The sequence below is a fragment of the Somniosus microcephalus genome, chromosome 30, assembly GCF_052327205.1.
Source record: "Somniosus microcephalus isolate GS21.2 chromosome 30, FLI_Smic_1.0, whole genome shotgun sequence".
Classification (NCBI taxonomy): Eukaryota; Metazoa; Chordata; class Chondrichthyes; order Squaliformes; family Somniosidae; genus Somniosus; species Somniosus microcephalus.
This window is the reverse complement of record NC_141016.1, coordinates 26,351,715-26,378,609: the sequence shown is the minus strand read 5'-3', so window position 1 is coordinate 26,378,609 and position 26,895 is coordinate 26,351,715. Positions and strand designations below refer to the sequence as shown.

General features: G+C 52.3%; 1 protein-coding gene across 2 annotated transcripts in view; it reads left to right on the top strand.

Moving 5' to 3' along the window:
- The window catches only part of LOC147098036 (inositol polyphosphate-5-phosphatase A-like), an 84,329-nt gene that overhangs the window by 50,583 nt on the left and 6,851 nt on the right, over positions 1-26,895 (top strand). The window contains exons 9-15 of one of the 2 annotated variants that reach the window (XM_085971250.1): positions 6,977-7,061; positions 9,028-9,123; positions 13,118-13,192; positions 13,305-13,378; positions 15,094-15,205; positions 18,308-18,361; positions 22,912-22,954. In XM_085971250.1, coding sequence (XP_085827376.1) covers positions 6,977-7,061; positions 9,028-9,123; positions 13,118-13,192; positions 13,305-13,378; positions 15,094-15,205; positions 18,308-18,361; positions 22,912-22,954 — 539 coding nt within the window. Of the gene's footprint in view, positions 1-6,976; positions 7,062-9,027; positions 9,124-13,117; positions 13,193-13,304; positions 13,379-15,093; positions 15,206-18,307; positions 18,362-22,911; positions 23,111-26,895 lie in introns of those variants that run through there. The other variant, XM_085971249.1, reaches the window with a different exon arrangement.

Below are 26,895 nucleotides of genomic sequence, written 5' to 3'. Positions count from 1 at the left end.
CCCATCACCCCCTGTGCTCACTGCCCCGTGTCCTAACTCACACCCAGTCCCGTTCACCCATCACCCCCTGTGCTCACTGCCCCGTGTCCTAACTCACACCCAGTCCCGTTCACCCATCACCCCCTGTGCTCACTGCCCCGTGTCCTAACTCACACCAAGTCCCGTTCACCCATCACCCCGTGCTCACTGCCCCGTGTCCTAACTCACACCCAGTCCCGTTCACCCATCACCCCCTGTGCTCACTGCCCCGTGTCCTAACTCACACCCAGTCCCGTTCGCCCATCACCCCCTGTGCTCACTGCCCCATGTCCTAACTCACACCCAGTCCCGTTCACCCATCGCCCTCTGTGCTCACTGCCCCGTGTCCTAACTCGCACCCAGTCCCGTTCACCCATCACCCCCTGTGCTCACTGCCCCGTGTCCTAACTCGCACCAAGTCCCGTTCACCCATCACCCCCTGTGCTCACTGCCCCGTGTCCTAACTCGCACCCAGTCCCGTTCACCCATCACCCCCTGTGCTCACTGCCCCGTGTCCTAACTCGCACCCAGTCCCGTTCACCCATCGCCCCCTGTGCTCACTGCCCCGTGTCCTAACTCACACCCAGTCCCGTTCACCCATCACCCCCTGTGCTCACTGCCCCGTTTCCTAACTCACACCAAGTCCCGTTCACCCATCAGCCCCTGTGTTCACTGCCCCGTGTCCTAACTCACACCCAGTCCCGTTCACCCATCACCCCCTGTGCTCGCTGACCCGTGTCCTAACTCGCACCCAGTCCCGTTCGCCCATCACCCCTGTGCTCACTGCCCTGTGTCCTAACTCACACCCAGTCCCATTCACCCATCACCCCGTGCTCACTGCCCCGTGTCCTAACTCACACCCAGTCCCGTTCACCCATCACCCCCTGTGCTCACTGCCCCGTGTCCTAACTCACACCCAGTCCCGTTCACCCATCACCCCCTGTGCTCACTGCCCCTTGTCCTAACTTGCACCGAGTCCCGTTCACCCATCACCCCCTGTGCTCACTGCCCCGTGTCCTAACTCACATCCAGTCCCGTTCACCCATCACCCCCTGTGCTCGCTGCCCCGTGTCCTAACTCACACCCAGTCCCGTTCACCCGTCACCCCCTGTGCTCACTGCCCCGTGTCCTAACTCACACCCAGTCCCGTTCACCCATCACCCCCTGTGCTCACTGCCCCGTGTCCTAACTCGCACCGAGTCCCGTTCACCCATCACCCCCTGTGCTCACTGCCCCGTGTCCTAACTCGCACCGAGTCCCGTTCACCCATCACCCCGTGCTCACTGCCCCGTGTCCTAACTCACACCCAGTCCCGTTCACCCATCACCCACTGTGCTCACTGCCCCGTGTCCTAACTCGCACCGAGTCCCGTTCACCCATCACCCCGTGCTCACTGCCCCGTGTCCTAACTCACACCCAGTCCCGTTCGCCCATCACCCCCTGTGCTCACTGCCCCGTGTCCTAACTCACACCCAGTCCCGTTCACCCATCACCCCCTGTGCTCACTGCCCCGTGTCCTAACTCGCACCAAGTCCCGTTCACCCATCACCCCCTGTGCTCACTGCCCCGTGTCCTAACTCACACCCAGTCCCGTTCACCCATCACCCCTGTGCTCACTGCCCCGTGTCCTAACTCACACCCAGTCCCGTTCACCCATCACCCCCTGTGCTCACTGCCCCGTGTCCTAACTCACACCCAGTCCCGTTCACCCATCACCCCCTGTGCTCGCTGCCCTGTGTCCTAACTCACTCCCAGTCCTGTTCGCCCATCACCCCCTGTGCTCACTGCCCCGTGTCCTAACTCACACCCAGTCCCGTTCACCCATCACCCCGTGCTCACTGCCCCGTGTCCTAACTCACACCCAGTCCCGTTCACCCATCACCCCCTGTGCTCACTGCCCCGTGTCCTAACTCACACCCAGTCCCGTTCACCCATCACCCCCTGTGCTCACTGCCCCGTGTCCTAACTCGCACCCAGTCCCGTTCACCCATCACCCCCTGTGCTCACTGCCCCGTGTCCTAACTCGCACCCAGTCCCGTTCACCCATCACCCCCTGTGCTCACTGCTCCGTGTCCTAACTCACACCCAGTCCCGTTCACCCATCACCCCCTGTGCTCACTGCCCCGTGTCCTAACTCGCACCCAGTCCCGTTCACCCATCACCCCCTGTGCTCACTGCCCCGTGTCCTAACTCGCACCAAGTCCCGTTCACCCATCACCCCCTGTGCTCACTGCCCCGTGTCCTAACTCGCACCCAGTCCCGTTCACCCATCACCCCTGTGCTCACTGCCCCGTGTCCTAACTCACACCCAGTCCCGTTCACCCATCACCCCCTGTGCTCACTGCCCCGTGTCCTAACTCACACCAAGTCCCGTTCACCCATCACCCCCTGTGCTCACGGCCCTGTGTCCTAACTCACACCCAGTCCCGTTCACCCATCACCCCCTGTGCTCACTGCCCCGTGTCCGAACTCACTCCCAGTCCCGTTCACCCATCACCCCATGTGCTCACTGCCCCGTGTCCTAACTCACTCCCAGTCCCGTTCACCCATCACCCCCTGTGCTCACTGCCCCGTGTCCTAACTCACACCCAGTCCCGTTCACCCATCACCCCTGTGCTCACTGCCCCGTGTCCTAACTCACACCCAGTCCCGTTCACCCATCACCCCCTGTGCTCACTGCCCCGTGTCCTAACTCGCACCCAGTCCCGTTCACCCATCAATCCTGTGCTCACTGCCCCGTGTCCTAACTCGCACCCAGTCCCGTTCACCCTTCACCCCCTGAGCTCACTGCCCCGTGTCCTAACTCACACCCAGTCCCGTTCACCCATCACCCCCTGTGCTCACTGCCCCGCGTCCTCACTCACACCCAGTCCCGTTCACCCATCACCCCCTGTGCTCACTGCCCCGTGTCCTAACTCACACCCAGTCCCGTTCACCCATCACCCCTGTGCTCACTGCCTCCTGTCCTAACTCACACCCAGTCCCGTTCACCCATCACCCACTGTGCTCACTGCCTCCTGTCCTAACTCACACCCAGTCCCGTTCACCCATCACCCCCTGTGCTCGCTGCCCCGTGTCCTAACTCGCACCCAGTCCCGTTCACCCATCACCCTCTGTGCTCACTGCCCCGTGTCCTAACTCACACCCAGTCCCGTTCACCCATCACCCCCTGTGCTCACTGCCCCGTGTCCTAACTCACACCCAGTCCCGTTCACCCATCACCCCCTGTGCTCACTGCCCCGTGTCCTAACTCACACCCAGTCCCGTTCACCCATCACCCCCTGGGCTCGCTGCCCTGTGTCCTAACTCACACCCAGTCCCGTTCACCCATCACCTCCTGTGCTCACTGCCCCGTGTCCTAACTCACACCCAGTCCCGTTCACCCATCACCCCCTGTGCTCACTGCCCCGTGTCCTAACTCACACCCAGTCCCGTTCACCCATCGCCCCCTGTGCTCACTGCCCCGTGTCCTAACTCACACCCAGTCCCGTTCACCCATCACCCCCTGTGCTCACTGCCCCGTGTCCTAACTCGCACCCAGTCCTGTTCACCCATCACCCCCTGTGCTCACTGCCCCGTGTCCTAACTCGCACCAAGTCCCGTTCACCCATTACCCCCTGTGCTCACTGCCCCGTGTCCTAACTCGCACCCAGTCCCGTTCACCCATCACCCCTGTGCTCACTGCCCCGTGTCCTAACTCGCACCAAGTCCCGTTCACCCATCACCCCCTGTGCTCACTGCCCCGTGTCCTAACTCACACCAAGTCCCGTTCACCCATCACCCCCTGTGCTCACGGCCCCGTGTCCTAACTCACACCCAGTCCCGTTCACCCATCACCCCCTGTGCTCACTGCCCCGTGTCCGAACTCACTCCCAGTCCCGTTCACCCATCACCCCATGTGCTCACTGCCCCGTGTCCTAACTCACTCCCAGTCCCGTTCACCCATCACCCCCTGTGCTCACTGCCCCGTGTCCTAACTCACACCCAGTCCCGTTCACCCATCACCCCTGTGCTCACTGCCCCGTGTCCTAACTCACACCCAGTCCCGTTCACCCATCACCCCCTGTGCTCACTGCCCCGTGTCCTAACTCGCACCCAGTCCCGTTCACCCATCACCCCCTGTGCTCACTGCCCCGTGTCCTAACTCTCACCCAGTCCCGTTCACCCATCAATCCTGTGCTCACTGCCCCGTGTCCTAACTCGCACCCAGTCCCGTTCACCCTTCACCCCCTGAGCTCACTGCCCCGTGTCCTAACTCACACCCAGTCCCGTTCACCCATCACCCCCTGTGCTCACTGCCCCGTGTCCTAACTCACACCCAGTCCCGTTCACCCATCACCCCCTGTGCTCACTGCCCCGTGTCCTAACTCACACCCAGTCCCGTTCACCCATCACCCCTGTGCTCACTGCCTCCTGTCCTAACTCACACCCAGTCCCGTTCACCCATTACCCACTGTGCTCACTGCCTCCTGTCCTAACTCACACCCAGTCCCGTTCACCCATCACCCCCTGTGCTCGCTGCCCCGTGTCCTAACTCGCACCCAGTCCCGTTCACCCATCACCCTCTGTGCTCACTGCCCCGTGTCCTAACTCACACCCAGTCCCGTTCACCCATCACCCCCTGTGCTCACTGCCCCGTGTCCTAACTCACACCCAGTCCCGTTCACCCATCACCCCCTGTGCTCACTGCCCCGTGTCCTAACTCACACCCACTCCCGTTCACCCATCACCCCCTGTGCTCACTGCCCCGTGTCCTAACTCACACCCAGTCCCGTTCGCCCATCACCCCCTGTGCTCACTGCCCCGTGTCCTAACTCACACCCAGTCCCGTTCGCCCATCACCCCCTGTGCTCACTGCCCCGTGTCCTAACTCACACCCAGTCCCGTTCACCCATCACCCCCTGTGCTCACTGCCCCGTGTCCTAACTCACACCCACTCCCGTTCACCCATCACCCCCTGTGCTCACTGCCCCGTGTCCTAACTCACAGCCAGTCCCGTACACCCATCACCCCCTGTGCTCACTGCCCCGTGTCCTAACTCACAGCCAGTCCCGTTCACCCATCACCCCCTGTGCTCACTGCCCCGTGTCCTAACTCACACCCAGTCCCGTTCACCCATCACCCCCTGTGCTCACTGCCCCGTGTCCTAACTCACACCCACTCCCGTTCACCCATCACCCCCTGTGCTCACTGCCCCGTGTCCTAACTCACACCCAGTCCCGTTCACCCATCACCCCCTGTGCTCACTGCCCCGTGTCCTAACTCACAGCCAGTCCCGTTCACCCATCACCCCCTGTGCTCACTGCCCCGTGTCGTAACTCACACCCACTCCCGTTCACCCATCACCCCCTGTGCTCACTGCCCCGTGTCCTAACTCACACCCAGTCCCGTTCGCCCATCACCCCCTGTGCTCACTGCCCCGTGTCCTAACTCACACCCACTCCCGTTCGCCCATCACCCCCTGTGCTCACTGCCCCGTGTCCTAACTCACACCCACTCCCGTTCACCCATCACCCCCTGTGCTCACTGCCCCGTGTCCTAACTCACACCCAGTCCCGTTCACCCATCACCCCCTGTGCTCACTGCCCCGTGCCCTAACTCACACCCAGTCCCGTTCACCCATCACCCCCTGTGCTCACTGCCCCGTGCCCTAACTCACACCCAGTCCCGTTCACCCATCACCCCCTGTGCTCACTGACCTGTGTCCTAACTCACACCCAGTCCCGTTCACCCATCACCCCCTGTGCTTACTGCCCCGTGTCCTAACTCACACCCAGTCCCGTTCACCCATCACCCCCTGTGCTCACTGCCCCGTGTCCTAACTCACACCCAGTCCCGTTCACCCATCACCCCCTGTGCTCACTGCCCCATGTCCTAACTCTCACCCAGTCCCGTTCACCCATCACCCCCTGTGCTCACTGACCTACATTGGCTCCCGGTCCAACAACAGCTCAATTTTAAAATTCTCAACCATGTTTTCAAATCCATCCATGGCCTCACCCCTCCCTATCTTTGTCACCTCCCCCAGTCCTACAACCCCCCCGAGATATCTGCGCTCCTCCAATTCTGGCCTCTTGCGCATCCCCCGATTTCCATCGCTCCACCATTGGTAGCCGTGCCTTCCGCTGCCTGGGCCCCGAGCTCTGGAATTCCCTCCCTAAACCTCTCCGCCTCGCTACCTCTCTTTCCTCCTTTAAAACGCTCCTTAAAACCAACGTCTTTGACCAACCTGCCCTAATATCTCCTTATGTGGCTCGGTGTCAAATTTTGTTTGATAACATTTCTGTGAAGCACCTTGGGACGATTTACTACGTTAAAGGCACTACATAAATGCAAGTTGCTGTTGTTGTTTTATTTCCCGGAGAATGGCCATGCATCACCCTCCAGGAAAGGAGGGAAGAGCAGCTCCTCAGAGTGGCCGGTTCCCATTTCCCGCCATACAGGTTCTGTTAGAAACATTTTGCTACAGGTTTATGCTGCTTTTTGTGCAGTGCCCCCTGCAGCAGGAGGATTGAAGTGAGGCAGAAGGTTGTGGGTTCAGGTCCCACTCCAGGGACTTGCAGACAAAAATCTCGGCTGACACTCCCAGTGCAGTGCTGAGGGAGTGCAGAGGTGCCGTCTTTCGGATGAGACGTTGAACCGAGGCCCCGTCTGCTCTCTCAGGTGGACGTAGAACATCCCATGGCACTATTTCGAAGAAGAGCAGGGGAGTTATTCCCGGTATCCTGGCCAATATTTATCCCTCAATCAACAGATTATCTGGTCATTATCACATTCCTGTTTGTGGGAGCTTGCTGTGCGCAAATTGGCTGCTGCGTTTCCTAATTTACAACACTTAAAAAAGTACTTCATTGGCTGTAAAGCACTTTGGGACGTCCAGTTGTCGTGAAAGGCGCTATGTAAATGCAAGTCTTTCTTTCTTTCTTTGAAGTGTACCTTCTACTTCTGGTTTTCACAGGATTACAGACACCCGCTATGAGAAGGTGCCGTTCTTAATTTTTGGAGACTTCAATGTGCGTCTGGACGCAAAGAGAGTGGTTGAGGTAGTTTTCCAGAGTTACTGCATGGATTTGCCTGACTGCGATTGATACGCTGCACAATGGAGCCTTCCCTTTTCTACTCCACAGAAACTCCAGCGGACCAAACCAATTTCTGCCCACCCCCCACTGCGCAGAATTCCAGTAAACCAAACCCTTCCTGTTCACTTCCATCACTTAGAATTCCAATGAGCCAAACCCCTTTTCAATTCATTGTATAGAATTCCAATATCGCCATTGTGATATCACGCTAAAGTCGACTGCTGATCGTAGAATCAGAGAATGATACAGCACAGAAGGAGGCCATTCGGCCCATCATGCCTGTGCTGGGTCTTTGGCAGAGTGCTCCAATTAATCCCACTCCCCTGCTCTTTCCCCCATAGTCCTGCAAATTTCTTCCCTTCAAGCATTTGTCCAATTCCCTTTTGAATGTTACTATTGTGTGGAGATGCCGGAGTTGGACTGGGGTGGACAAATGTAAGAAATCACACAACACCAGGTTATAGTCCAACAGCTTTATTTGAAATCACAAGCTTTCGGAGCGCTGCTCCTTCTTCAGGTGAAGTGGAGAAATGCATAAAGACACAGCTTATATAGTCAGAGAATCATGTCAGATGTTTACAGGTAACCTTTCCAACTGCCATTTATTGCACCTCGGCAGAGAGATAATCACAGCAGTCAAAGGTGTGAATGGTGTCCAAACAGGTCAGTCAGGGAAACATTACATCAAAGAACAATGAGGTGGGGTCACAAGGGGTCAAATATTGCAGATGCTGGGGTCTGTATGAAAAACAAAAAAACAGACAAAAAACATTTTTTTTGGCTGGAAATCACAGCAGGTCCGGCCGCATCTGTGTAGAGAGAACAAGCCAATGTCGACTCGAGTCTGGATGACCCTGCATCAGGTGGGGTTACATGTAGCGTGACATGAACCCAAGATCTCGGTTAAGGCCGTCCTCATGGGTGCGGAACTTGGCTATCAGTTTCTGCTCGACGATTTTGCGTTGTCGTGTGTCTCGAAGGCCACCTTGGAGAATGCTTACCCGAAGATCGGAGGCTGAATGTCCTTGACTGCTGAAGTGTTCCCCGACTGGGAGGGAACACTCCTGCCTGGTGATTGTTGCGTGGTGTCCGTTCATCCGTTGTCGCAGTGTCTGCATGGTCTCGCCGATGTACCATGCTCCGGGGCATCCTTTCCTGCAACGTATGAGGTAGACAACGTTGGCCGAGTCACATGAGTATGTACCATGTACCTGGTGAGTGGTGTCCTCACGTGTGATGATGGCAGTTGGAAAGGTTACCTGTAAACATCTGACATGATTCTCTGACTATATAAGCTGTGTCTTTATGCATTTCTCCACTTCACCTGAAGAAGGAGCAGCGCTCCGAAAGCTTGTGATTTCAAATAAAGCTGTTGGACTATAACCTGGTGTTGTGTGATTTCTTACAATGTTACTATTGACTCTGCTTCCTCCATCCTTTCAGGCAGCGCGTTCCAGATCACAACAACTCGCTGCGTTTAAAAAAAAAAAAAAAAAAAAGTTTCCTCATGTCGCCTCTGGTTCTTTTGCCAATCACCTTAAATCTGTGTCCTCTGGTTACCGACCCTTCTGCCAATGGGAACAGTTTCTCATTATTTACTCTATCAAAACCCTTTATGACTTTGAACACCTCGATCAAATCTCCTCTTAACCTTCTCTGCTCTAAGGAGAATAATCCCAGCTTCTCCAGTCTCTCCACATAACTGAAGTCCCTCATCCCTGGAACCATTCTAGTAAATCTCTCCTGCACCCTCTCCAAGGCCTTGACATCCTTCCTAAAGTGTGGTGCCCAGAATTGAACACAATACTCCAGCTGAGGCCTAACCAGTGTTTTATAAAGGTTTAGCATAACTGATGCTAATTTTTTTTTAAAATATGAATTGGGTGACTGAGTCCAATAAAACCTGGTTCCTCTGTCTCTCTATTCCCAGACCCTCTGTAGCACAGCCTCTGTGCAGACCATATCGAACACTGATGCTGACGATGTGAAGAAGGTCGTCTTTCAGGAGAGGGACAATGACCACAAGGTATGAGAGTAAAGACTTATTGCGCGTCAGTCCCGGTGGGAGCCGGATGCTTTGCCTGTACTTGAAGCAGCCACTTTCTACTGTGGGAGGTGTGGGTCGTTGGTGCGTGGGCTGTGTGGACTGGATTTGAACCGAGACCGAAAGGGTATTTTTTTTTCTCTCCCAATTCCCACGTGGCAAAAATGTCGCCGTTTTGACCAGGATGGATTATTTATTGGATTTGTTTCTTGTTGGTTACACGTACTTAAAATCGGCTACTGCAAGCTGTAGAGAACGTGTGTTAAGGTCTGTAAGCGAGTGGTCAATCTACGGAACAGGCTGTCCAGGGAGATGGTGGAGGCGGTTAGCATTGATTCATTTAAATGCAGATGAGATGGATATCTTTCAAAACATAACATTTTGGGACACGATACATGAGTAATTTGAGACGACGTGTGGTGAGTGTAGCGTGATCGGGAGGAACAGGTGATTTTGGACTTCTGGTTCCCAAAGCTCTCCACCACTGGGGGTTTTCCTCGCCTCGTGTCTGGGTCTGGTGTCGACTCATTCGAGATCGATTTACTATGATTGGTCAACATCGTTGTATCATGCGGCTACCAAGATGGTAGAAGGTGAACTAGGTGGGCCGTGGGCCTTTTTTAGTCCAGCAATTCAAAGGTACCCAAAGGCATTAGTTTGTGTCTGTAGGTTGATCCTGTGGGGCAGAGGGTAATTAAACCTGTTAATGTCTGTTGACATTCGTGTCATTACCTACAGCAGTGTCCCTAATAGTTGTCTGATCAAGTGCTCATTTCCTGTGTTCACCGATATGATCATTAAGTTATCCAACAACTTGTATTTATATAGCGCCTTTAACATAGTAAAACATCCCAGGGCGCTGCACAGGAACGTAATCAGATAAAGTTTGACATCGAGCCACATGAGATATTCGGACAAGTGACCGCAAGCTTGGCCAAAGAGGTCGGTTTTAAGCAGCGTCTTAAAGGAGGAGAGAGAGGTAGAGTGGCGGAGAGGTTTAGGGAGGGAATTCCAGAGCTTGGGGGCCGAGACGGCTGAAGGCACGGCCGCCAATGATGGGGTGAAGGAAGTAGGGGATGTGAAAGAGGCCAGAGTTAGAGGAACGCAGTTTCAGATGTTTGTGCTGAGCACTGTTCATTTAACGTTCAACAAATCTGTCTTGTGGTTTATATCTTGAGCCACAGTCTAATGGAGCTGAAGGGATCATCTTCTGATGTCATGACCCCGCGGCAGCACTCTCTGTATTCCAGTATACCAGAGTTCACTGGCAAGGGTTCTCAGTCCAACCTCTGGGTATCGCTGCATTGATCTATTTGGCAGGAATGGGGACATTCTGGTTTGTACGGTCTGGTTACTGGAGTGATCAATAACGCTGAACCGAAGGGGAATGTCTAGCCTCAACACCTCAAAACGTCACATCCTCCAACCAATGTTGCCGCTAATTTTTTTGTTTGGGTGCGTGGCCCCTTTAACGGGCTGCATGGCCCATTCACAGTTCCTCACATGCGCGGTTTGTCCATTGAAAAGCCGCTGAGTGGCCTGCGCGGGACCTCCGGAGCACTGTGCCCTATCTACCCTATCCATTCCCCTTAATAGCTTCAAAACCTCAATCAAGTCACCCCTTAACCTTCTAAATTCCAGGGAATACAACCCTAGTTTGTGTAATCTCTCCTTGTAATTTAACCCCTGGAGCCCAGATATTATTCTGGTAAACCTACGCTGCACTCCCTCCAAGGCCAATATATCCTTCCCAAGGTGTGGTGCCCAGAACTGCTCACAGTGCTCCAGGTGTGGTCTAACCAGGGTTTTGTACAGCTGCAGCATAACGTCTACCCCCTTGGATTCTAGTCCTCTAGATATAAAGGCCAGCATTCCATTAGCCTTTTTCATTAGTTCTGTACCTGTCAAATCAAATCAAATCAACTTTTATTGTCATTGTTAGTGCACAAGTGCAGTACAACGAAATGTAGGCTTGCGGCTCCCGAGAGTGTACATTTGGATTAAGACATTTAAACATTCAACATACATTTGGCTTGTAGTATATTAACATAAACATAACCATAATAAAGTGCACTGGCAGATGTGCAGGCTTTAGAGTTTATTTGTGGAGTTCAGTAGGATGACAGCCCTAGGAAAGAAGCTGTTCCTAAATCTGGTCGTACGGGTGTGAATGCATCTGTAGCGTCTCCCAGATGGCAGGAGGGCGAACAGACTGTGGCTGGGGTGGGTAGAGTCTTTGATGATGGACCGTGACCTCCGTAAACAGCGTTTCTGGTATATGTGCTCTATGGTTGGTAGCCGGGTGCCGGTAATGCGTTGGGCAGTTTTGACTACCCGCTGCAGCCCATGACATGTTAATGATCTACGTGCTGACCCACTGACACATCCCGCTCCCTTCAGATTAATGGTCTTTAATGAGGCAGTTGAATATATGGAACAGAGGCTGAGGGGAGATTTCATTGAGGTGTATAAAATTATGAGGGGCCTAGATCGAGGAAGGACCTATTCCCCTTAGCATAGAATCATAGGGGGAGAATTTGGGTGAGTAGCACCACCTGTTAGCGCCTAAAGAGGCAGTCAGTGGCTGTAGCGCCACTGGCTGTGCCTCCCGCGATATTCAGCAGAGGCGCTAATGGTGGCGTTAGCCTGTTGCGCTGTGCCGCCACCGATTACGTCATCGGTGGGCGCAGCGCCCCATTAGCGCCCCGATCGCGATATTTGGTAGCGAACGCCGCTGTAGCGGCGTTCGCTACCCGCGTCCGGTTCACGGGGCCTTACTGTGCCGGCAGTGGCGCAAGTTAAGGTGGAGGTGTGGGGCGGCCGCTTTTTTCGGTGGCCGCCTGCCAGCACCTCCATCCCCGGCCTCCTGAACCCCCCCCCCCCCTCCCCCCGCAGCATTGCCGGCTGTTTCCCGAGAGCCCGGCACTTCTCCTCGGTGCCGGGCTCTTTTGCCGGCACTCGCGATCGGGGATCGCGCTGTTGCAGGCCCCTCCCCCTTAACAGTGGGAGGAAGGCTTGCCGTACTGCAGCGTGCCGTGCCGCAGCGTGTGGCGCTGCGGCACGTTGCGCTGTGATATTCAGTTTCAGCGCCCTAAGAGGGACGCAGAGCGCCTCGAGCCTCGCCCCGTGTCCCTCTAGGGACGCTGAAACTGAATTTTTGGCGATCGGTATTACTCCGAACGCTGCGCAACAATCAGCGCCCAGGCGAACTTGGCGCCAGTTTGGCGCCTCAACCCAATTTCTAGGCCTATGAGTTATACAGCACAGAAAGTGGTCCATCGTGTCCGCGCCGGCCATCAAGCCCTGTCTATTCTAATTCCATTTTCCAGCACTTGGTCCGTAGCCTTGTGTGCTATGGTGTTTCAAGCGCTCACCTAAATGGTTCTTGAATGTTGTGAGGGTTGCTGCCTCTACCACCCTTTCAGGCAGTGAGTTCCAGATTCCAACCACCCTCTGGGTGAAAAAGTTTTTCCTCAAATCCCCTCTAAACCTCCTGCCCCTTACCTTGAAACTATGCCCCCTGGTTATTGACCCCTCTACTAAGGGGAAAAGTTCCTTTCTATCTACCCTATCTATGCCCCTCATAATTTTGCAGAGGGGTCAATAACCAGGGGGCATAGATTTAAAGTAATTGGGAGAAGGATTAGAGGGGAGTTGAGGAGAACTTTTTTCACCCAGAGGGTGGTGGGGGTCTGGAACTCACTGCCTGAAAGGGTGTTAGAGGCAGAAACCCTCACCGCATTTAAAAAGTACTTGGATAGGCACTTGAAGTGCCGTAACCGACAGGGCTACGGACCAAGAGCTGGAAAGTGGGATTAGGCTGGAGAGCTCTTTCTCGGCTGGCACAGACACGATGGGCCGAATGGCCGCCTCCTGTGCCGTAAATTTCTCTGATTCTATATCGATAAAATAACTGGTTCTCTTCAAGTGTCGGCCCTTCTGAGAAATGGTTGATATTTTTATCTTTACCGTGCAGGTGCTGCTGAGGATCGAATCAAAAACCTTCGACTACTTTGATCAAGATGTTTTCCGAGAAAACAATGGGAAAGCTGTTCGTAAATTCAAATCCATTTTTGAGATTACTTTCTCATTTCTTGTTGTGATTTACTGAGGCCTGACCCTGCTCGCGCTGTACGGGGCACTGACCATTCACCTCTCTTTAGCTTTTAGAGTTTGACAAGGAACTGGCCACATTCATCAATGAAATCTGTGAACTGGACATTCAGTTTCCTCCGAGGTAGGTGAAGATTAAAAAAAGGACAGTGGATTAAAGTAACCGATTCCTGAGCCTTCTCTGATAGATTGAGGAATAAAGTTATTAGCATGCACTAGAAAATAATTAGAATGCGTTCTTCCGACATCTATTTAAACTACTAAGACACTTAAGTAAGGAAGAGTAAGGGGAAAAAATTCAGTATCGCCCCGTTTGAGGCGCCATTATCGGCCGTGCGCAAAGTTTAGCGCCTGGCGCTAATTATCGCCTCCGACAGCAAACTTGGCTTTTATCGCCCCTGGAGGTGATTGGAGCGCTAAATCAGGCGTTTCACACTTGTCTTAAGACGCAAAGGCCGAGGAGCAAGGCGCTACCGCAGAGCGCTGGCGAAGCAAGGAAGGGCAAATCAAAATGAACCTGCAAAGTGCTGCTCAGTACCCAAAACTCCTTCACACAGCGTTGAATCTCTCTAGAAGTCTCTCTCTCTCTCTCTCTCAGAATGCGTGGTGCAAAAATGTCACCGACAAAAAAAGGCAGGAAGCGGTCGCCTTTAAATAGCGCTCCCCCAGTCCCTTTCTGACAGCATAACGCTCCCCTCAACGTGTCGTTGCTAGCGGCAGGCGGTAAGGCAGGGGGCGCCACTCAATTTCCAGTCCAGGGCGTTGCGCACTCGACTGACATCACAATCTGCCGGTGCAGGAGATCGTGGCGGTAGTGTTTAGCGCCGCCACAAAATGTCGAGTTAACATCGCGAGCGGCGCAAACATCGCCGCGCCCGGGCGCTAGTTGCTTTGCACCCCATTATCGCCCTCTTAAGGCGCTAATGGGAGGTGCAAACAACTGAATTTTTCCCCCTAAATGTCATAAACACTCACCTACCTGGTCACAGTCCAATGTTCCAAAGGAACAAATCCCCCCTTCTTCCTTCCATTTATGTTGGAATTCCCAACTGGAAATGCCTTTCTATATTTTTTCTCGTGGCACGAAATTCCAACAGACCCATTGCATGGAATTCCAATGGCTCCATTCCTGTTGCAGAGAATTCCAGTCGATCAGATCCATTCCCTGCGCATGGGACTGAATTTCTCTTCCTTTACTTTAGTGGGTCCCACGGTGCTGGACGACCAGTCCTGGGTCAGTGCTGTAGTCTGAGCAAGGGGGTGGACTGTGAAGACCAAGAGAAAGCAAGAAAGACTTGCATTTCTATAGCGCCTTTCACGACCACCGGACGTCTCAAAGCGCTTTACAGCCAATGAAATACTTTTGAAGTGTAGTCACTGTTGTAATGTAGGAAACGCGGCAGCCAATTTGCGCACAGCAAGCTCCCACAAACAGCAATGTGATAATGACCAGATAACCTGTTTTTGTTATGTTGATTGAGGGATAAATATTGGCCAGGACACCGGGGATAACTCCCCTGCTCTTCTTCAAAATAGCACCTTTTACATCCACCTGAGAGAGCAGATGGGGCCTCGGTTTGACGTCTCATCCTAAAGATGGCACCTCCGACAGTGCAGCACTCCCTCAGTACTGCACTGGGAGTGTCAGCCTAGCTTTACGTGCTCAAGTCCCTGGAGTGGGACTTGAACCCACAACCATTCTGTCTCAGAGGCGAGTGTGCTGCCCACTGAGCCATGGCTGACACAGGAGAGCAAAGTAACTCAATCTTCTCTGTAGGTCTGTGCTGTGGGAGAGGTTGACTAGGGTCTAATGGCGAGAATGTTGTCTTCGTCTTCCAGTTACCCGTACAGTGAAGTCAACACTGAGGGAACACAATATGCGAATACCCGCTGCCCAGCCTGGTGTGATCGCATCCTCATGTCTCCATCCGCCAAGGAAATTGTGGTCAAGGTAATGTCCCTTCCTCTGGGCCCGGATGGTCAGTGACAACTTGCGTTGATTTATCTCCGACAGCTCAAATACACTCAACAACAACTTGCATTTATATAGCGCCTTTAACGTCGAAAAAGAATGTCCCAAGGTGAAAGGGAGAAAATGAGCCTTGAGGCAAAGGAGGAGCTATTGGGAGGAGTGACCAAAAGCTTGGTGAAAGAGGTGGGTTTTAAGAAGGGTTTAAAAGGAGGAGAGGGAGGTGGAGAGGTTTAGGGAGGGAATTCCAGAGCATGGGGCCCAGGCAGCTAAGGTACGGCTGCTAATGGTGGGGCGAAGGGAGTGAGAGGTGCACAAGAGGGAGACGAACGGAGAGTTCGGGGGGATTTTAGAGCTGGAGGAGGTTACAGAAGGGCAACCTTACATAGAAACATAGAAGATAGGAGCAGGAGTAGGCCATTCGGCCCTTCGAGCCTGCGCCGCCATTCAACGAGATCATGGCCGGTCCCTACACCGACAGCCATCCCACCCAAGCCCTATCCCCGTAACCCCACGTATTTAATCCCCCCTAACACTAAGGGTCAATTTTTATCATGGCCAATCAACCTAACCCGCACATCTTTGGACTGTGGGAGGAAACCGGAGCACCCGGAGGAAACCCACGCAAACACGGGGAGAATGTGCAAACTCCACACAGACAGTCACCCGAGGCCGGATTCGAACCCGGGTCCCTGGCGCTGTGAGGCAACAGTGCTAACCACTATGCCACCGTGCTTACATGATAGGTTTAACTACAAGCGTGAGAATTTTAAATCTGAAGCAGGGGGAATGGGAGCCAGTGGAGGTCAGCAAAGAATGGGGTGATTGTTGAGCAGGACTTGTTACAGGATAGGGTACGAGCAGCAGAGGCGAAGTTTGCAGACGGTGGGTGAGGGGAGGCCGGCTCGGAGAGCATTGAAGTAGTAGTAGCTGGTAAATGAACAGCTGGTTGTCATCGGCCTATATGTGGAATCCCATTCATTCCAAGACATCCCATTTCTGCGGATGATGTCGCCAAAGGGCAGCATGTAGATGAGGTAGAAATAACAGAAAATGCTGGAAACACTCAGCGGGTCAGGCAGCAGCATCGAGGAGAGAGAAACGGAGTCAACGTTTCGAGTCGGGGACCCTTCGTCAGAGCTGGAAAAGGTTGGAGAAGAGAGATTTTTAAACAGGGGCAGGGAGGAGGGGAGGAAAGAACAAAGGGAAGGTCTGTGATGGGATGGAAGGCAGGAGAGATTGAATGACAAAAGGGATGATAGTGTAAGGCAAAAGGAGAGGTAATGGGACAAGTTAAGAAACAAAAGATGGCTCTAGATGAGGTGTGAACGATGATGGCAGCATCATTAACAGCTGCATGGATGGATCTTGTGGGACTCCGGGCAACGGTGTGGAGTTGGGAAGAGAGGCCATTGCTCAGATGATCTGACTACAATCTAACAGGTAAGAGTGGAACTGATTGAGGGCCATCCCACTGAGCTGGGCAATGGAGGAGCGGCGTTGGAGGAGGAGGGTGTGGTCAACCGTGTCAAAGGTTGCGGAGAGGAGGAGGAGAATAAGATAGGATGTCATTTGTGATTTTGATGAGTGGCGTTTCAGTGCTGTGGCGGGGCAGAAACCTGATTGGAGAGATTTAAACAAGGCAATGTGGAAACGGTCATGGGGAGCGGGCGGGGAAGTGGCTTTGAGCCCAAGATCAGCCATGATCTTATTGATTGGCGGAGCAGGCTTGAGGGGCCGTGTGGCCTATTCCTGCTCCTTTTTCTTATATTCTTATGAAAGAAGGTTGCGGATCTGGGAGGTGACAACATGGTCAAGGAGTCAGGAGAGGAAAGGGCGGTTGGAGATGGGCCGATAGTTTACAAGGACAGAGGGGTCGCGTGTGGGCTTTTTCAGGAAGGGCAGTTTTGAAAGGGAAGAGGACAATACCTGCGAGAGCGGGAACCATTGGCAATGTCAGCTAGCATGGGGGCCAGGAAGGGAAGTTGGGTGGTCAGCAGTTTAGTGGGAATGGGGATAAGCAGGAGGTGGCTCTCATGGATGAGAGGAGCTCGGAGAGAGCTTGAGAGGAAAACTTGTAAAGAGAAGAGACTCTGAAGCTTCCCCTGATCCCAGGAGGTAATTGAGACAAAACATACCCCAGGATATCAACCCAACATTCTTCAACTGCAACTTTATTTGTTGTTTGCTGTGGAGCAGTGGGACACCGAATATTTGCCGTGGCTGTCTTAAAGTTCATATGCTTAGTCCACATGAAGGGAGATGTTCAGACTGATACCTGGGATGGCAGGAATGACGTATGAGGAGAGATTGGGTCGATTAGGTTTATATTCGCTGGAGTTTAGAAGAATGAGAGGGGATCTCATTGAAACTTATAAAATTCTAACAGGACTAGACAGACTAGATGCAGGAAGGATGTTCCCGATGGCGGGGGAAGTCCAGAACCAGGGGTCACAGTCTAAGGATAAGGGGTAAGCCATTTAGGACTGAGATGAGGAGGAATTTCTTCACCCAGAGAGTGGTGAACCTGTGGAATTCTCTACCACAGAAGGCAGTTGAGGCCAATTCATTAAATATATTCAAGAAGGAGTTGGATATATTTCTTAAGGCTAAAGGGATCAAGGGATATGGGGAGAAAGCAGGGACAGGGTACTGAATTTGGATGATCAGCCATGATCTCATTGAATGGCGGGACAGGCTCGAGGGGCCGAATGGCCTACTCCTGCTCCTATCTTCTATGAAACGCCCATGGATGGAAAATATCCCTTTCAGGGTTTGTCGCTTTAATAGAAGCTCTCTTCATTTGCACTGTGACTGTTGGGTTAGCACTGCCTCCGTTGCACTCTCTGTGAGATTATAATGCCGAGGCAGTAGGGCGTGAGATTGTGAGCGACCCACGGAATATGGATGTGTGGGTGGCCCCCGGCATTCCATTGGGCTTATGACGTGTTTCTGGTCCTTTAATGAATTCCACCGCTGAGCACTGCTGGCGGTCCCAGAGGGAATAAATCCAAGGTTATGGAGGGAGGGTGATGTTGCTGGAGTGTAAAAATGTATTTTGATCATTTATACCTTGCCTTTTAGGGGAAATATGTATACGACCTAATGGGACCTGCAGTCTGCATGGGCGACCATAAGGTAAAAGCTATAAATGTTACATTTGTAATCAAACAGTGTGAGTGGGCTCAGAGATTTTGCGTTCAGCAAGCGATATTAGCGCTGGGAGTGGAACACCTATTTCGGACACCTAGCTTCAGCACCAAACACTCCCAGGGCAGGTACAGCACGGGTTAGATACAGAGTAAAGCTCCCTCTACACTGTCCCATCAAACACTCCCAGGGCAGGGACAGCAAAGGTTAGATACAGAGTAAAGCTCCCTCTACACTGTCCCATCAAACACGCCCAGGGCAGGTACAGCACGGGTTAGATACAGAGTAAAGCTCCCTCTACACTGTCCCATCAAACACTCCCAGGGTAGGTACAGCACGGGGTTAGATACAGAGTAAAGCTCCCTCTACACTGTCCCATCAAACACTCCCAGGGCAGGTACAGCACGGGTTAGATACAGAGTAAAGCTCCCTCTACACTGTCCCATCAAACACTCCCAGGGCAGGTACAGCACGGGTTAGATACAGAGTGAAGCTCCCTCTACAATGTCCCATCAAACACTCCCAGGGCAGGTACAGCACGGGTTAGATACAGAGTGAAGCTCCCTCTACACTGTTCCATCAAACACTCCCAGGGTAGGTACAGCACAGGGTTAGATACAGAGTGAAGCTCCCTCTACAATGTCCCATCAAACACTCCCAGGGCAGGTACAGCACAGGGTTAGATACAGAGTAAAGCTCCCTCTACACTGTCCCATCAAACACTCCCAGGGCAGGTACAGCACGGGTTAGATACAGAGTGAAGCTCCCTCTACAATGTCCCATCAAACACTCCCAGGGCAGGTACAGCACGGGTTAGATACAGAGTAAAGCTCCCTCTACACTGTCCCATCAAACACTCCCAGGGTAGGTACAGCACAGGGTTAGATACAGAGTAAAGCTCCCTCTACACTGTCCCATCAAACACTCCCAGGGCAGGTACAGCACGGGTTAGATACAGAGTGAAGCTCCCTCTACAATGCCCTACTGAGCAGCCTTAGCTTAGATGTAGCCTAGGACTCACGGACTGCAAGAAGGTGGCTTATCACAGCTTCTCAATTAGAGCATTAAATGCCGGCCTTGCCAGCGACGCCCACATCCCATGAATGAATAAAGAAAAGGTTAGAATAAAGCTCTCTACTGTGTCACAATATACCACAGCCCCACTCTCAGACCAGTGCCCCATTTCTGCCACCAGTGCGTGGAGTGAGACACTCGCCAAGAGCTGCTCTCCCATCGTTGTACGGGAGGTAGTGGTGCTGGTGGTGACGAGTATCAATGGTGGTGATCCGGGGTGGGTTGAGTGGCCTGTGCAGGCAGCCTCCCAGCCATTAGGAAAGGCCTACAGGCAGCAGTGCAGTTGGTTTTTTTTCCTGTTGCCATTCGTCCTGCGGGGCACATCCTGCAATGCAAACAGGAAGAGGTTTCCTTCTCACCTGGCTATTCTTCGTGTGTGGGCCTGGACAGAGGCTGTCGGCAGGCGCTGTGACTGAAGGAGGGCATCGGAGCAGACCCTGATTCTGCCTTCACCTCCAGCTGGATCGGGAGCATAAAAATTAGGAGCAGGAGTCGGCCATACGTCCCCTCGAACCTGCCCCGCCATTCAATAAGATCAAGGCTGATCTTCGACCTCAACTCCACTTTCTAGCCTAATCTCCATATCACTTGATTCCCCTAGAGTCCAAAAATCTATCTACCTCAGCCTTGAATATACTCAACGACTCAGCATTCACAGCCCTTTGGGGTAGAGAATTGCAAAGATTCACAACCCTCTGAGTGAAGAAATTCCTCCTCATCTCAGTCTTAAATGGCCGACCCCTTATCCTGAGACTATGCCCCCTAGTTCTAGACTCTCCAGCCAGGGGAAACAATCTCTCAGCATCGACCCTGTCAATCCCCCTCAGAATCTTGTACATTCCAATGAGATCACCTCTCATTCTTCTAAACTCCAGAGAGTATCGGCCCATTCTACACAATCTCTCCTCATAGGACAGCCCTCTCATCCCAGGAATCAAACTCACTCCCAGGAATCAAACTCAACCCCTGGCTGAGTCTCCACTCTTAACCCAGCTTCGCTGAGACCAATTCTAGAGCCCGTTCCACAATTCCAGCTGGGATCGGCTAACTCCGCACAGTCCGGGGATTGAAGTTGCGACCACACTAGTCAGACTTTACATTTCACAAGCTTGAGGGACTTCCTTACACGCTCGTAGTGCAAACGTATTTCTTGAAAGCGCTGAGTAACCTGAGTGACCTCCATGTGAATATGGAAAGATTAGGAGGTGGGGCTGTGTGAGAATATCAAATATTGACATTGTAGTAGTCAGTGCATTGACAGTGCAGTTTTGGTCTCCTTACCTAAGAAAGGATATACTTGCCACAGAGGGAGTGCAGCGAAGGTTCACCAGACTGATTCCTGGGACGGCAAGACTGTCGTATGAGGAGAGATTGGGTCGACTAGGCCTATATTCACTAGAGTTTAGAAGAATGAGAGGGAACCTCATTGAAACGTATAAAATTCTGACAGGGCTAGACAGACTGGAGGCAGGGAGGGTGTTTCCCCTGGCTGGGGGGGTCTAGAACGAGGGGTCACAGTCTCAGGATACGGGGTAGAACATTTAGGACTGAAATGAGGAGAAATTTCTTCACTCAGAGGGTGGTGAACCTGTGGAATTCTCTACCACAGAAGGCTGTGGAGGCCAAGTCACTGAATATATTTAAGAAGGAGATAGATAGATTTCTAGACACAAAAGGCATCAAGGGGTATGGGGAGAGAGCGGGAATATGGTATTGAGATAGAGGATCAGCCATGATCATATTGAGTGGCGGAGCAGGCTCGAAGGGCCGAATGGCCTACTCCTGCTCCTATTTTTTTTTCTATGTAAGGGTGCTGCAGTGAGTTATAATGCTGCCCTTTGTCCCTTAGCTTTAAATATAGTCCAGATTCGTGGGACAAGATGTCCTCTCCAATATTGTAAGGGCCTTCAGTGAGATTAGTTGCGAGCAGACTGACCTGAGGCCCCAGTAAGTGTTGTCTGGGTGAGGAGAGGAAAGGGTTGTGGTCAATGTTCCTCCTCATTTTAAATTTGGATGCGCGGTCCCTTTAACGGGCCGCGCGGCCCATTCAAAGTTTCGCGCATGCGTGAAATTTTTGGCATTGGGAAAGCCGGTCCCGGGCTGAGCTGTACCAGCAGAGAACTGCACGGCCGCGCTACAGCGCATCTTAGAAGGAACGTTAATTGTGGTGCCTCCCATAGTCAAATAGGCACTATCTAGGCACACACATGAAAAAATGATCACTTGGGTGAGGTACAGGAGGCCTCCATTTATGGAACTGCACCCTAGCATGGTGTGAGGCTGGCTTGATGGGCCAGCTGGTCTCTTCCTGCCCGTCATTGTCGTATGTTCATACGAGTCAGTACCTTCAAAAGAAAGCACAGAAAATTGGGAGCCATGGGCAAAATCCTTGGTAAATCCCTGCCCCCCTGGATAGGTGCACTACATCTCATTCACCCCATCAACGTCATTATCAAAGAGCACACCCTGAAAGAAAGACTTGCATTTCTAAAGTACCTTTCAGGACGTCCCAAAGCGCTTTACAGCCACTGAAGTACAGTTTGGAGTGTAGTCGCTGTTGTAATGTAGGAAACGCGGCAGCAAGCTCCCACAAACAGCAATGTGATAATGACCAGATAATCTGCTTTAGTGATGTTGGTTAAGGGATAAATATTGGCCAGGACACCGGGGAGAACGGCACGTCCGACAGTGCAGCACCCCCTCAGTGGAGTGTCGGCCTAGATTTTTGTGCTCAAGTCTCTGGAGTGAGACTTGAACCCACAACCTTCTGACTCAGAGGCAAGAGTTTGTTTTTATTCGTTTATGGGATCAAGGCGTCACTGGCAAGGCCGGCATTTACTGCCCATCCCTAATTGCCCTTGAGAAGGTGGTGGTGAGCCGCCTTCTTGAACCACTGCAGTCCGTGTGGTGATGGTACTCCCACAGTGCTGTTAGGGAGGGAGTTCCAGGATTTTGACCCAGCGACATTGAAGGATCGGCCGATATACTTCTAAGTCAGGATGGTGTGTGACTTGGAGGGGAACTTGGAGGTGGTGGTGTTCCCATGCGCCTGGTTGCTGCCCTTGTCCTTCTAGGTGGAAGAGGTCGCGGGTTTGGGAGGTGCTGCTGAAGAAGCTTTGGCGAGTTGCTGCAGTGCATCTTGTAGATGGTACACACTGCAGCCACGGTGCGCCGGTGGTGGAGGGAGTGAATGTTTAAGGTGGTGGATGGGGTGCCAATCAAGCGAGCTGCTTTGTCCTGGATGGTGTCGAGCTTCTTGAGTGTTGTTGGAGCTGCACTCATCCAGGCAAGTGGAGAGTATTCCATCACACTCTGTACTTGTGCCTTGTAGATGGTGGAAAGGCTTTGGGGAGTCAGGAGTGCTACCCACTGAGCCATGGCTGACACTGTTACCTGTTAATATATTGATACCGTAGTATATTTTCTAAATTTTTATCCCTATTTCCCTCCCTCACCAAATCCAGCCTGTGTTCCTGTACTTCCAGATCGCAAGCTTGAAGAGAAACGGTAGGTACATGTGCCAGGCTAGAGCACTGAAAAGCCTCAGCTTAACTTCTCCCGAGTTGTACTTTATTCTTCTGCTTGTCTGTTTCTGCATTCAATTTATTTTTTAAATTGCTTCACCACCCTGTCCAGGCAATAAAAGTGACGAGTCTATAATCATTCCTGTCAAAGTTCTCCTCTGTTGTTCAGTCACGTTCATCGTATTCTTCTGATGCTCCTTTTTCCAAGGAGTGTGCGGTAGTGTACATGTTTCAATGCTGAAGTTTGATTTACATTTCATTCTCCGGTCGTGCTCACTCTCTTAAGTCCCTCTGTAAATCTATCGCTGCATCCTCTCTCGACTGCTCCCCCATGGTCAGTTTTAATATCCAGATTGTTCGTGTAGATTAGGAATAACAAGGTTGCGAGCAACCCCTGTGGAACAGCTCTCGTACCGGCACAGTCTGACACCACCCCTCGCACAAATACTTTCCGCTTCCTATCAAACTTTAGCCTGAATTCCTGTCGGATTTAGTTTACCTAAAAGTCTTTCGTGTGCCACCTTGTCAAAAGCTTTCCATAGAAACATAGAAGATAGGAGCAGGAGTAGGCCATTCGGCCCCTCGAGCCTGCTCCGCCATTCAATACGATCATGGCTGATCATCCAAATTCAGTACCCGGTCCCTGCTTTCTCCCCATATCCCTTGATCCCTTTAGCCTTAAGAAATATATCCAACTCCTTCTTGAATATATTTAATGAATTGGCCTCTACTGCCTTCTGTGGTAGAGAATTCCACAGGTTCACCACTCTCTGGGTGAAGAAATTCCTCCTCATCTCTGTCCTAAATGGCTTACCCCTTATCCTTAGACTGTGACCCCTGGTTCTGGACTCCCCCGCCATCGGGAACAGCCTTCCTGCATCTAGTCTGTCTAGTCCTGTTAGAATTTGATAAGTTTCAATGAGATCCCCTCTCATTCTTTTAAACTCTAGCGAATATAAGCCCAATCGACCCAATCTCTCCTCATACGTCATTCCTGCCATCCCAGGTATCAGCCTGGTGAATCTTCGCTGCACTCCTTCAATGGCAAGAACATCCTTCCTCAGATAAGGCGACCAAAATTGCACACAATACTCAAGATGTGGTCTCACCAAGGCCCTGTATAACTGCAGCAAGACATCCTTGTTCCTGTACTCAAACCCTCTCGCTAGGAAGGCCAACATACCAATTGCCTTCTTAACCGCCTGCTGCACCTGCATGCTTACCTTCAGCGACTGGTGCACAAGGACGCTCAGGTCTCATTGCACTTCCCCTTCTCCCAATCTATTGCCATTCAGATAATAATCTGCCTTCCTGTTTTTGCCACTGAAGTGGATAACCTCACATTTATCCACGTTATATTGCATCTGCCATGCTTCTGCCCAATCACCCAACCTGTCCAAATCATACTGGAGTTTCTCGGCATCCTCCTCACAGCACACACGCCCACCCAGCTTTGTGTCATCTGCAAACTTGGAGATATTACATCTAGTTCCCTCGTCCAGATCATTAATATGTATTGTGAATAGCTGGGGTCCAAGGACCGATCCCTGCGGTACCCCACCAGTCACTGCCTGCCACTCGGAAAAAGAGCCATTTATTCCAACTCTTTGCTTTCTGTCTGCCAACCAGTTCTCTATCCAAGTCAATACCTTGCCCCCAATCCCATGTGCCTTAACTTTACACGCTAATCTCTTATGCAGGACCTTATCCGAAAGCACTGAACCTATAACTTGGGAAGTTTTACCTTGTCTGCAAAGAAGTTAAGGAGATTTGTTGGGTGGGGCCTTCCCCTTTTTAAATTCAAGCTGGCTCTTTCCCATCGAGTGATTTCTAAGAGGTGCTGCTATAACCTGCCCCCAGTGCTGGTTACCTTTATTTGACCCACTGTTGTGGTTGGGCAAATGGCCGTGAGGTTGCCTGACTGAGACTTACCAGCCAGGTACTGTAACTGGGTGGCCCAACAAATTGGATTAAAATGCAGTCGGGCGCCGTGGCTTCTAGGTCTGAATCAGTTGCCGAGCTCCCCACACGACGTTCCCAGCTTATATTGGGATAGTTGTAGTCCCCCATTGACGTAAGAAAACTCCTAAGCACTTGGTCGGAGTATAAAACAAGGCTTTAATCAACTGTTTCACAACCATGAGTTCTAGTTACATCACTCGTTCCTGGTTACAGAAACATCCTGAGCAAGCTGGACCCACGCCCGAGTATTTATACTTTCCCTGGACGGCGCCCCCAGCAGGCTGCCCAGTGTTATCCCAGCAGGCTGCCCAGTGTTATCCCATGAGTCATTTCTACATGAATGGCAAGATTCATGACACCCATTATTATCACACTGGTCGTACATAACCTTCTTGATTCAGCAGGTATTGTCGGCCTTCTCCCAGCCGCTCTGTAGAGGGCCGCCATTGTTAACCCTCCTGGCTGGGAAGAGTTCCTGAGTCTCGTACTGTGTGGAAGTTCAATTAACGCCAGTGGAAATATTGGGGGGAAATTCAGATCCCATGGCGGGGGGGGGGGTGGTTCTTGAACAAGCCGACAGCTGAAAGTTTCCTGGGCCTTTTTGTTTGGGGCAGCCTCCAGGGATCCTTTTAAGGGTTGCTGGTTCGGCCAATCAACGGCCGGTACAATTGGCCACAGCGTACGCTGCACAAGCCGCGGCCGTTTTTATCTGAATTCCACATTTTGAGATTCTGCAACTGGCGTCGGAACCCGATTTGCATATATGAGGAGCTAATGCTTGTCTCAGGCGGGTGCCCTGGACGACTAAAAGTCACCTGAGTCAGTATGGCATCCAGTATACTTCTGGCCCAGTTTGGCAACGGCAGGTCAGGCCGAGAAATTCTCGTGGTCTGAGGCTGACTTTACGCCAGGAAAACAAGGGGGCAGGAGGTTTTTTTAAATTTGTTCATGGGATGTGGGCGTCGCTGGCAAGGCCAGCATTTACTGCCCATCCCTAGTTGCCCTCGAGAAGCTGGTGCTGAGCCGCCGCCTTGTACCGCTGCAGTCCGTGTGGTGAAGGTACTCCCACAGTGCTGGTAGGGAAGGAGTTCCAGGATTCTCCCAGGATTTTGACCCAACGACTATGAAGGAACAGTGATGTATTTCCAAGTCAGCATGGTGTGTGGCTTGGAGGGGAACCTGCAGGTGATGGTGTTCCCATGCGCCTGCTGCCCTTGTCCTTCTAGGTGGGAGAGGTCGCGGGTTTGGGAGGTGCTGCCGAAGAAACCTTGGCGAGTTGCTGCAGTGCATTTTGTAGATGGTACACTGCAGCCACGGTACGCCGGTGGTGGAGGGAGTGAATGTTTAAGGTGGTGGATGGGGTGCCAATCAAGCGGGCTGCTTTGTTCTGGATGGTGTCGAGCTTCCTGAGTGTTGTTGGAGCTGCACTCATCCAGGCAAGTGGAGAGTATTCCATCACACTCCTGACTTGTGCCATGTAGATGATGAATTTCTTCCCTCCCCTCCACAGTCAGTAACAATGGTGAGCTGTACAGACCAGGAAAATCCCTGTTTTTTTGCTGAGTTAGTTGATATTAGCCTGGGAGGCAGTGTTGGTGCTACAATTGGTCTGAGCACCTCTAGGCCATTGCGGCCTCCTGCTCCTGATCGCGATCTAGTGAACCCTGATGGAAAGTGCATGTGTGAACATAGTCGGGTTTGGTTGGGCAGTTCCTCGTGGCGGAAGAGCCTGCTGGCAGGCACAGCCTGGGCTTGCATATGAATATTGGCTAACATGTGTAAGACGTGGAACCGGTGCGTGCAACAGTAGAACCAAACTCTAGTTCGAATCTGTGCCTTCGTCGAAGAATGATACAGCACAGAAGGAGGCCATTCAGCCCATCGTGCCTGTGCCGGCTCTTTGAAAGAGCCCTCCAATTAGTCTCACTTCCCTGCCCTTTTCCCATGGCCCTGCAATTGTTT